We start from the raw sequence: 12,097 nt of genomic DNA, 5'->3' as shown, positions 1-12,097 counted from the left end.
CTGTACTGTACTGTATCTCAAAGCTAAGTTTTTTAAAAAGAGGTAACTTAATAGTTGTATTGGTATCATCAGGCATACATGTCAGATTTCCTACTGTTAGGAAAAATTGTACCCCAGGCAGACACTGAAATCTGTCTTTCTGTAACTGGTGAGTAAAAAATAATAAGGTCCTGGGAAGGTGCACTTTTTCTGCAGGTATGAGGACCTGACTTCAAATCCTTAGTACCCACATGAAAAAGTCATCATAGATGCACATGCTCTCAACTTCAACATTGGGGTACAGAGACAGGTGGATAGCAAGAGCGCAACACCTGGCCAGCCCAGTCAAACAGCAAATTTCTGGTTTAATGAGGGACCCTGTTCCAAAGCAATAAGGTGGAACAATAAAAGACACCCCATACCATGCTCTGGCTTCACAGAGGACATACACAAAGAAAGTAAGTAAATTATGCTCTCTTTTCAGAAAGGAGAAGATGAATATGCCAGTATTGATGCCATTGTTGTATCAGTGGGTGTTGATGAAGAAATTGTGTATGCCAAATCAACTGCCTTACAGGTAAGAGGCTTACAGCCAGAAGTTCCTAGATCTAGATGTCACTCAGTAGTAAAAGATATGATTAATATTTGGGAGGCTCTGTACTTGATCTCCATCATAATCTATTAGTCCCATCACCTGTGTTGTGAGGTTCTTGGTGGTACTAATTTGTAGGTCACAGTAAATGTAGAATGTCTTCAGCATCACATAAATTTCCATTGTCTTTAGCACTGAGTAAAACCAAAGGAAAAAAGGAATATGTAGATCAACTGTATTTAATGCATATAACAAAAAATCCTAAGTAACTATGGGTAAACAAAGTATTTTTCTTGATACAATTTTCAGGAACCCAGGCCTTTTCCAATTTCCTGATATTCCATTCTGCTCACGATACAAAGTAGCTGCTAGAACTTTGGTCATTCTTTACTCTAAGCAGAAATACTGAAAAAGGAAAATTAGCAACCTTCCTGTTTTAAAATGGCTTACCTGAAGTCTGACATAATACATATATTTACTTCTTATTGGCCAAGATATGATCTAGTAGCCAGCCATACTTAACTGGCAGAAAGGGTCTTGCTGTGCATTTTGCCCAGGGTTTTAAATGCCAAGTCTTTTTCTGAATGAAGAAAGACATGAATAGTTGTAAGCAGCTGCAGTCTCGGAGAAGATAAAATGCTCATGTTATTAGAGGCATGCCTGTTGCTAATGCTGTGTGTTTCTGTTCTGAGCAATAACAGACAGGTAGTTCCCATAAGTATAAACTTTCTGGAGCTTAGCATTCACTAGACACCTTTCATTGCCTGGGAAAAGTAAATGAAACACAAATTGTCCAAATGATTTGATGTTTTGGTGTTGGTGGGGCACACCTTTAGTCCCAGCACTTGGAAGGTAGAGGCAGATGGATCTTTGAGAGTTCAAGGCCAGCCTGGTTTACAGAGCGAGTGCCAGGACAGGCTCCAAAGCTACACAGAGAAACCTTGGCTCGAAAAACAAACAAACAAACAAACAAAAAGTAGATGGAATCATACCTCACACATGGCACCCATGTACCATTTAGCACCTATAATTCAAATCCTGATCAGGTTGTTACATATGTATATACATCAAAGCTATTCCATCCCAGATTTTAAAGTTACCCCCCAGAAAGTCTTAATTTATCCATAATATGTTTATCTATAATACTTTTGTTACTGTTTTTCCCCCCTATAGACATGGCTCTTTGGTTATGAACTAACTGATACAATCATGGTCTTCTGTGATGACAAAATCATCTTCATGGCCAGCAAAAAAAAGGTGGAGTTTTTGAAACAGATTGCCAATACTAAAGGCAATGAGAATGCTAACGGAGCCCCTGCCATAACACTGCTCATCAGAGAGAAGGTTAGGACCAACAAGTGTCATTACAAATGTGGGATAGACTGTTGAGCTTCAGGAACAAGTATCTTGGGGACTTTTTAAATGCATGGAAAGAAGGCCAGACATGGTGGAACACACCTTTAATCCAAATACTTGGGAGGCTGAGGCAGGTGGGTCTCTCAGAACAAACAAAAAAATGAGGAAAGTTGTAGCTGTAATCACAGAGCTGTGTCTTCAGTTAGATAGGAAGAAAGGAGCCCTGGAACTGTTCACTTGGCAGCAATGGAATGAGCAGTGGACTCTGAGCAATACAACTTGATTGAGCTTTTTCTGAGGATACTGTTTGTTTTCATTGCAGTAACTAATTAGAGTTTATAACCTAAAAATCTATAAGAAAACTTGGATGTACTCATTTCTCAGAATTTTCTTTGAGTATTTTGCGGTTTGGGTCTTTTTCTAAAACAAGAAAACAATCTGGTCAAAATACCTAAAGAAAATGTCAGTTTGGGCTGGAAAGATAGCTCAGGGGTTAACTGGCCTGCTCTTCCAAAGGTCCTGAGTTCAATTCCCAGCAACCACATGGTGGCTCGCAACCATCTATAGTAGGATCTGATGCCCTCTTCTGGCATGCAGGCACACATGCAGCGCACTCATACATAAAATTTAGAAAAAGAAAAAGGAAATGGCAGCATTGGGCATGTGGTAATCTGCTCTAAAGAAATGGGTGGGGCTCAGAGAACTTATCCTTTCCATGGTTTCGATTATTACTCTCTGCTTATTGCTAGGTAGAAAATAGAAGTCTAATTCTTCAATTAACATTCCCTTTCCTGTGGCATTGATAGAATGAAAGTAATAAGAGCAGCTTTGACAAAATGATTGAAGCTATTAAAGAAAGCAAGAATGGCAAGAAGATTGGAGTGTTCAGCAAAGACAAGTTCCCTGGAGAGTTCATGAAAAGCTGGAGTGACTGTCTCAACAAAGAGGGCTTTGACAAAGTAAGAGTTTTTCGCGGAGCAACACATTGAGAGTGAGGCAGGAATTGGAGTGGGTTCCCTCACAGCGGAGGATTTTCACTTGAGAAAACCCATGTTCATTCACATTTCTGTTTTTCCATGTCCTTTGGCTAAGTGATATTCCAGTTTAATTTTCATTTAGAAAATAAGGCATTCTAAGGTAGTGCAGCCACATTAGTAACTCCCATTAGATAGCTGAGAAAAATCTCAGTATTTAATCTTTTCTCTGTCTTCCTGCCTTTCTTCCTTTGGCATTTCCAATCACCTCTAGATGACTATATTTTATATTTTAAGTAGTATATTAACTTAATGTCTCGTAGAATACTGTGTGTCCTAAGAGAGATGTTTTAAGTGTTTACTCAGTTCGGAAAGAGACTGGGCACCCTGAATAGATTGCACTACTGGTGATTGTGTTTAGCAGCTGTTTGTATTAGATATTCATCCCTTTGCCTACAGGTAGATATCAGTGCTGTTGTGGCATACACCATTGCTGTAAAGGAAGATGGTGAGCTCAACTTGATGAAGAAAGCAGCCAGCATCACCTCTGAGGTCTTCAACAAATTCTTCAAGGAAAGAGTCATGGAAATAGTGGATGCAGATGAGGTAATGAAAAGCACTGTCTGGTATATACACCACATGTTATATCAACATGTGCATACTATGCCTTCAGATGGCACATTAAACATCATGTACTTTTGTGTACTACTCTAGTGAGTGTTACTGTATTTCTACATACTCTAGAAAGTTCGGCATAGCAAATTGGCTGAGTCTGTGGAAAAGGCCATTGAAGAGAAAAAGTACCTAGCGGGAGCAGACCCTTCAACTGTGGAAATGTGTTACCCTCCTATCATTCAGAGTGGTGGCAACTATAATCTCAAATTCAGTGTGGTGAGGTAAGTATGGAAACCTCATAATATAACGACCAGAGCATTGTAACCTGTTTTTTTCTTTTGACTTTTCTAAAAGGTCAAAAGAGACCTGCTTTACATGTAAATTTACCGTGTGTGTGTGTGTGTGTGTGTGTGTGTGTGTGTGTGTGTGTGTGTGTACACTTCATTACTGATCTTATCATAAGGAACATAGTTAAAATACCACCACACATATCAGACATTCACAAACACCTGTAACAGCTCCAAGGATCCAGCCTTCCTCCTGGCTTCTTTGGCACATACATAAAACTAAAATTATTTAAAATGCTAGAAGTCAAATATGGCAAATGTCTTTAATTCTAGCCCTGCAGAGGCAAAGGGTAAGTAAATCTCTTGTGTTCAAGACCAGACAGAGTTATGGAAAGAGACCATGGTGGGCAGTGCTAGAAAATGCAAAATAGGAATTAAAAGATTAGTTATGCCATTGGGTGATTTCTTTTTTAATTTTAAGACATACTGTAAAAGGAAACTGGCTGGGGCTGTAATTCAGCAGTAGAACACTGGCTTAGGATGTTCAAAGGCCTGAAATTTGAGCCCCAACACCACTAAACACAAATACACACAGAGACAAAATTCTAACTTGCAGTTCATGGTGGACCAGAATGTTAAGTAACTTCCCAATGCCCATAACTGACTCTATCTTTACTTATTTATTATGCAGTTACCACCTCTTCTTGAATTTTTATCCTAAAAGTTTTGAAAACTAATCTTTACTTTAGAGCTGTAAGTGGTATTTTAGGGGTGGAGGGAGTTTATATCTGTATTCCATTGAAGTTTGGGAAATATCAAGGACAAGCAGTGATTGTGGATGATGTGTGCCAGTGATAGTTTGCTGGATTTGGTGATAAAATACTTCCTTTCTTTGTTCTCTAGTGATAAAAATCATATGCATTTTGGAGCCATTACTTGCGCCATGGGCATTCGCTTCAAATCTTATTGCTCCAACCTTGTTCGTACCTTGATGGTCGATCCTACTCAGGAAGTTCAAGAAAATTACAACTTTTTACTCCAGCTACAAGAGGAGTTGCTAAAGGAATTAAGACATGGTAAGATTACAAAGAAAAAAGAGGGTTTGGAGGTCCTGATATTGGTGTTTCATGTTTCCCCTTGATCGGTGATTCTAAGTAATGCTTTTCAGGGACTAAGGATGTCTCTTGGTAATAGAGAGCATTTGCCTAGCCTATGCAAGGCCCTGAATTTCATCCCTAGCACAGCCAAAAGAGACCACAAAAGAAACAAATGAGTATATGCTTTCTTTTTTAAAAATTCAGATTCCTAATTCCTATCATGGCAGATACTCCTCCTTTCACACTTTGAGAAACACTACTTTAAGGGACTTAGTAGGTAAAAACAACTTGATTACATGATGTTATTTTGTTGTTGTCTTCCTCTGAAAAATACTGAAATGTCTCTTTTCTATCTTACTAGGTGTGAAGATATGTGATGTGTATAACTCTGTCATGGATGTGGTTAAGAAGCAAAAGCCAGAGCTGCTGAACAAAATTACGAAAAACCTAGGGTGGGTTGTAGTCTGTGTTGTGCCTCTTGACTCGGTTTTCATGACTTGCAGTCAGTCTATATTCTTAGACTGATTTCACCAATATTGGGGAGTATTTGATTTTTATGTTTTGAGATGGGGTTTCCTGCAACAACTCAGGCTGACCTTCTAACTCCCTATAGAGCCCACAGTGACCTGAATTTCAGACCCTCCTGCCAACCTGAGTTACACAAAACTTCTCAGGTACTGGGATTGCAGGCATGTGCCATCACAATTGTCTCACCAGTATTTTTGTTTGTTTTTCTTTCTTTTACCAGTATTTTTCACTGACAAGTTTATGTGTGCCAAGAAATTGTTACCAGAGAAAGCAATTAAGGACTCTAGAATGTCCTTCTAAATTTATTTTGAACTTGATACAGTGTTTATCAAAAAATATTTCTTGACCATTGAAGAATTAATTAGAAATGCTAGGTAAAATGCTACAGAGAGCTTGTAGGGAACCAGTTCTAGGTACTCGTTACTGTGGTTTCTTCCTGAACTTATAACAAGTCCTGTTATTTTTGCTGTCAATATTCTACTGAAAAAAAAAAAAACCACCTCTCAGTTCAGTCTCTTCTATATTATTTATAGAAAAACTCCCAATTAGATTTCATGGTATATTAAATTTGACTTTAAAAGTGTATGTTAATGTTAGAACTCTCTAAATGTTTCATGAAGTGATTGGGGAACTTTAGAAAAATTTTTTTCACATTTATGTGCTATGGAGGCAAATATAGGTGTGCTGTGGTACATGTGACAGTCAGAGGACAAATCCTGAAGCAGCTCTTTGCTCTGCCATGGATATGCACCTACTCACTGGGCCAGGGAATTATTTTTTAGTATGGGATTATATAACATTTAGAGGCCTAAAACTGTTTTCTTTGTTTTTTGTTTGCTTTGTTTTGTTAGACAAGGCCTCAGTCTGTAGCCCAGGCTAATCTTGAAACCATGGTAATGCTCCTACTCCCCCTAGCTTCCTGAGTGCTAGTTTTGGCTATGAGCCATGATGCTTACACGCTTATTTTTTTGCTACTTCCTTCATCAAAGGCAGATCACTTCCACATGTTGCCCTGCTTAATCTGAAAGTTGAAAACACATTTGGGCCATATTATTAATGTTTTAACCTGCTGTTATATTTCTTTGTTTTCAGATTTGGGATGGGAATTGAATTCCGTGAAGGCTCTCTAGTAATCAATAGTAAAAATCAGTACAAGTTAAAGAAAGGTAACTTTTATATGCATGCCATAAGAAAATAATTTTTTGAGTGATTACCTGTCATTCCTTTTCTGTATAAATGTTTCTTTTCTGCACTCTTCTGTAACCACTGACTGGTTGCCATTTTATGATTTTAGGAATGGTTTTCAGCATCAACCTGGGATTTTCAGACCTGACCAACAAAGAAGGGAAAAAACCAGAGGAGAAAACCTATGCCCTATTCATTGGTGACACAGTGCTTGTAGATGAGGTGTGCTATCTCTTAAACTTTCAGTGCTCATGAACTGATCTTTGAAGTCTGTTGTGGACTCTGATATTTCTGGTCTTTGTTAATGGTTGCTAAATGGAGTTCATTACCCAGACTTGATAGAATGGTTAGGAATAAAGACTCTGGCCCAGGCACATGAGTGCTTCAAATCAGGGGCTAATTCTAATGTTGAAACTTGCTCTTTTCGTGTTCATCTGTATGTGAGTATGTGACTCTGAATGTTTGTATACGTGTGTGCAAATGTATACACACAAGAGACCGGAAAGGGACATTGGATGTCCTTATCAGTCCCTGTGTATTCCATTGGAGCAGTGTTTCCCCCTGAATCTAGAACTCAAATTTTGGTGGAGAGGCTTAGTAACAATTCCCTGGGGTCTTTCTGTCTCACTCATCGCTGAGGTTCCAGATATATATATATATGAATGACCATGCCCAGCCCTTTGTTTTGTTTTGAGTGAGAAGTTTTATTAGAAAGAGAAAGGAAGGGAAGAGAAAAGAGACAGAGAAAGGACAGAAGACAAGAGGGAGACAGGAGCAGAAAGTGTCCAGCCTTTTTGTAGGTTCCTCATTAGCATGTTCTCTTTTCCCATGGCTAGCCATATCCTTGACCCCACAATCGATTTTTTGTTTTGTTTTCAAATGTATGTATTTGTATGAGTGCCCATGGAGACCAGATCTTTGAACCCCTAGAGCTAGAGGTACAAGCAATTGTGTCTGCCCAGTATGTGTGTGTGCTGGGAACTGAGGTCAGTTCTTGCCTGTGCAATAGCAATATGCACTGAGTCTTAGTGATGATAAATTGTTCCTTTGTTTATACTAGAAGCTGAGCATCTATGTGTATTATCACATTTCTGTTTTTTAAAAAAGTAGTTTATTATTCCCTTACACGAATGAAACGACTTTAAAAAGAAAAAAAGCAGATGCTACAGAGGTAAAGCCATATTTTAAATAAACCATTGCCCATTGCTTAAATTATAGTTCCTAATGAGAAACTAGGAGAGTTAAAAACTATTTGTTTTTCTTAAAAGATGTTAGAATCTAGAAAGTTTATGATATTAACCAGCTCTAGTAAGTTAAAAGCAAGTGTTCGCTTTAAGTTGGAGGTCTAAATTCTCCTTTTATTCTAGGATGGCCCAGCCACTGTTCTGACTTCTGTGAAAAAGAAAGTAAAAAATGTTGGGATTTTCCTAAAGGTAAGAAAGCTCTAAATGGTTTTTAGAAGAATCTGAGTACAGTGGAAAAGTTAAGCAAACTCAGCTTTTTTAAAAAAAAAAAATGCAAACGGTACTTTTATTATACCTTATTCCCGCAGAATGAAGATGAGGAAGAAGAGGAGGAGGAGAAAGATGAGGCAGAGGACCTTTTGGGAAGAGGCTCTAGGGCAGCATTACTGACAGAAAGAACACGGGTAAGTTTACTGTTGGAGTCACATTGGCCATGTAGCTGAATATGCTAATGCACATCTGTAATCCCAACACTCAGAAGCAAGCTGAGGCAAAATAATTAAGCGGGCTTAATCACTGCTAGGGCCACCATGGAGGCATTAGGAGATTGACAAAATGTGGTTATCCTATCTTGTGCTCCACAAGTTCTGGTAACTTGATTTTCGCTTTACTAGAATGAAATGACTGCAGAAGAGAAGCGAAGAGCCCATCAAAAGGAACTGGCAGCCCAGCTCAATGAGGAAGCAAAGAGGAGACTGACAGAGCAGAAAGGGGAACAGCAGATTCAGAAGTAGGAGTCCACACTGAGCGAGACTATTGTCTAGAGAATGTGACTGTAGAGATTTCTCATTTATCTTTTGTTGTGTGTTCTTTAATCCCACTCCAGAGCTCGAAAATCTAATGTATCCTACAAAAACCCATCTCTGATGCCTAAGGAACCACATATTCGGGAAATGAAGATCTATATTGATAAGAAATATGAGACTGTGATAATGCCTGTATTTGGCATTGCCACACCCTTCCATATTGCCACCATCAAGGTACAAGTACTCCCTGGTCAGGAGCCTCACATCAAGTTTTTAAGATTCCAGTTGTATTTACTTTAATAATCTCTGGTCTCCTCCCATTCTGAACCTCCATCCTACACTTCAGTGTGCTGTTATTCTGCCTCTCCTTTATCTCCTGCTCTCACTTTTTTTCCCTTCAGTTTTCACATTGTAGGACACTAAACTAGTCCAGATAGACAATTTGTCAGTTATTTGGTTTTTTTATTTGTGTTTGGGCATTTAGGTGCATGTGCCGTAGGTCTCTATAGCTTTCTCTCTCATTTTTGAGACAGGGTCTTTAATTTTGTTTAAATTAGAAGCAATCTTATTTTACATATCAATCCCATTTCCTTCTCTCTTCCATCCTCCCCTGCCTCTCACTGATCCTTCCCGTCCCGTCCCCCATCCACTCCCCAAGGGAGAATGAGGCCTCCCATGAGGGAATCTTCATCAAGTCATTTGGGGCAGCGTCTAGACCCTCCCTCATGTATCTAGACTAAGAGAGTATCTGTCCATAGGGAATGGGCTCCTGAAGTCCTTTCCTGCACTAGCGATAAATACTGCTTTGCTTACACTGCCAGAGGCCCTATAGACTGCCCAGGCCTCCTAGATGAAACCCACCCACGTTTAGGAGACCTGGTTTGGTCCTATGTTGGTTCCCCAGCATGGAAACAGGATCTTTCATTGAGCTCAGAGCTGAATAATTGGCTGAAGTGACTGGCCACCAAGCTCTGGAAATCCATCTGTCTCTACCGCCCTTGGCCCTAGGATTATAGCTGTACACGCCACACTTGGATTTTATGTGGGTGCTAGGGATCCAAACTTGGGCCTCCTGTTTGTGCAGCAAGCATTTTACCACCTCAGCCATCTCCTGGCCCCTGTAATTTGTATGTCTTTCTTTGAATTTGTTACCATTATTTAACCTTAAAATGTGTTCCTGTCATAAGATACTTTTATAATTAGGTTATTTATTTACTTACTTGTCTATTTACTTATTTTTGAGAGGCAGTCACTTGATCATGTGAAAAACATTGCTGCATATGCCTATCTCAATTTTGGTTTAGTTTCATAGGTTCAACTCAAAGAGCAACAAAATTCTGACTTTTCCTCTGCGACTAAGAATTGACCCAGGACCATGTACACTTTAGAGAAATGCTCTGACACTGAACTTCATTCTCAATCCCTTATACTCTTAGCTAGTAATTAAATTTTAGCATCCTATAGTCGAGTAACAAACCTAACTTTTCTCTCTTTCTTTGAACAGAACATAAGTATGTCTGTGGAAGGAGATTATACTTACTTGCGTATCAACTTCTATTGTCCAGGCAGTGCTCTGGGCAGGAATGAGGGCAACATCTTTCCTAACCCTGAAGCCACTTTTGTCAAGGAAATGTGAGTCCCCAGGAAACAACTGTCCCCAATCCTTGCCAGTGGAACAGTAATTAGTTGTTCATTGTTTGCTGCATACTTAAGCTACTTGTTTAGGATTACATTGCTGACTTTAGTATTTTAAGTATGTATCCTAATTTAATTGAATCCTCACAAGGCAATCTTACATTCAGTTACATTTTGCAATAGAATCCTCAGGTTAAAAATATGTGTGGGCCAACTATGGTGATACACAGTACACATTGATGCCCACATTCAGGAGGCTGAGGCAGAAAATTTGCAAGTTTAAAGACAACCTGGGCTCCAGAATGAGTTCCAGGCAACCCTGAAAAATAGTGAGGCCTATCTCAAAAAACAAAAGAGGAAGAAGAAAGAAAGTGTGTGCTACATTAGGTTTCTGTTTTCTGTTCCTTTATGGAGTGTGATGGAATATTGGTAGATACTGTGTGGTTTCCCTATGCAGGTGGATTAACTATAAAATTTCTTCCTCTGATTTCTGATCATTCCCATATTTCAGTGGTCATTTTTCTTACAGAAAACATTAAGCCATCTGAGCATGGTAGGACTTGGGGTGGGGTGCTGCCAGAGGATCAGGAGTTCAAGGCCAGCCTTTGAATATAGCCTTTGAATATAGTTAATGCCAGCTTGGACTGTATAGAATTGTCTATCAAAATGTAGTGGGGGGAGGTAGTCTTAGAGAGAAAATTGGTAAAGTGTTGTCATATAAGCTTAAGGACCGTGGTTTAGATCTCTAGGACCCACATACTAAAAAAAAAAAAAAAAAAAAAAAATAGGTGCAACAGCTTGCGCCTAAAGTCCCAGGCCAAGACAAGGAGGACTCCTGTTCTTACAAACCAGCCCATATCTGTACATTTTTCCTCCTTCTTCAGTACATACCGAGCTTCAAATATGAAAGCTCCTGGAGAACAGACCGTACCAGCCTTAAATCTTCAGAATGCTTTCCGAATTATAAAAGAAGTGCAGAAACGTTACAAGACCCGAGAAGCTGAGGAGAAAGAAAAGGAGGTAAGGGTGAACACAAAGAAAGTACCTTCATGCGGGTGATCTGGAGTTCATGTGAGAACACATGCATAGTCACATACTGTTTTGTAACGCTTAGGGCATTGTGAAACAAGATTCGCTGGTGATCAATCTAAACCGGAGTAATCCAAAACTGAAAGACCTGTACATTCGTCCAAACATTGCGCAAAAGAGAATGCAAGGCTCACTGGAGGCCCATGTCAACGGTATGTATGAATGACTTCTCAAGTGCCTGGACATGCGCCTCAGAGAATACAGGGTGCCAGACAAGTGCTGGGAGGGACCTACATTACAAGATTTAAGCAAAAAGAATGGGAACTTGAGGCATGCTTCCTCTGACCTTGTTCAACCAAGTTGGCCTATCCTAAGACACTAGTTGACCCTTGGTGACCTTTTCTTTGCCCCAGGTTTCCGATTCACGTCTGTCCGAGGAGACAAAGTGGATATCCTATACAATAACATCAAACACGCTTTGTTCCAGCCCTGTGATGGGGAGATGATTATTGTCCTGCACTTTCATCTCAAGGTACGCTCTTCTACCTAAGCTGGCTGTGAACAGTTAAAGAGGTTCTAATAACCAGGTGGGGCAGGTGGATCTCTGAGTTCAAAGCCAGCCTGGTCTACAAAGGGGAGATGTTTAATATTATAAAATACAGTAGCCTAGTGACTTTGATTAGGGTTGCCTACAGGAGTATGGTTGAAGTTATTTACAGGGATCTGGTCACCTGTCAAGTGGCCACACTAAAGAAAATGCCTCTACCTGCGTTAATAACCCAGGTTCTATCATTTGTGTTAGGCTGTTGACAAGTCACCACAGCTGCTGT

General features: G+C 39.6%; 1 protein-coding gene across 1 annotated transcript in view; it reads left to right on the top strand.

Moving 5' to 3' along the window:
* The window catches only part of Supt16h (SPT16 homolog, facilitates chromatin remodeling subunit), a 31,799-nt gene that overhangs the window by 9,256 nt on the left and 10,446 nt on the right, over nt 1-12,097 (top strand). Inside the window, exons 2-18 of the mRNA XM_051176826.1 lie at nt 464-556; nt 1,745-1,915; nt 2,734-2,886; nt 3,361-3,507; nt 3,646-3,797; nt 4,707-4,879; nt 5,262-5,352; nt 6,521-6,594; nt 6,723-6,835; nt 7,981-8,046; nt 8,166-8,261; nt 8,472-8,587; nt 8,684-8,837; nt 10,108-10,235; nt 11,123-11,258; nt 11,353-11,479; nt 11,681-11,799. Of these exons, the coding sequence (XP_051032783.1) occupies nt 464-556; nt 1,745-1,915; nt 2,734-2,886; nt 3,361-3,507; nt 3,646-3,797; nt 4,707-4,879; nt 5,262-5,352; nt 6,521-6,594; nt 6,723-6,835; nt 7,981-8,046; nt 8,166-8,261; nt 8,472-8,587; nt 8,684-8,837; nt 10,108-10,235; nt 11,123-11,258; nt 11,353-11,479; nt 11,681-11,799 (2,109 nt within the window). The remainder of the gene's footprint in view (nt 1-463; nt 557-1,744; nt 1,916-2,733; nt 2,887-3,360; nt 3,508-3,645; nt 3,798-4,706; nt 4,880-5,261; nt 5,353-6,520; nt 6,595-6,722; nt 6,836-7,980; nt 8,047-8,165; nt 8,262-8,471; nt 8,588-8,683; nt 8,838-10,107; nt 10,236-11,122; nt 11,259-11,352; nt 11,480-11,680; nt 11,800-12,097) is intronic.

This window comes from Phodopus roborovskii, unplaced genomic scaffold (genome assembly GCF_943737965.1).
Source record: "Phodopus roborovskii unplaced genomic scaffold, PHOROB, whole genome shotgun sequence".
Taxonomy (NCBI): Eukaryota; Metazoa; Chordata; class Mammalia; order Rodentia; family Cricetidae; genus Phodopus; species Phodopus roborovskii.
Note: the sequence above shows the minus strand (reverse complement) of the source record. Positions and strands in the feature narration are given on the sequence as shown.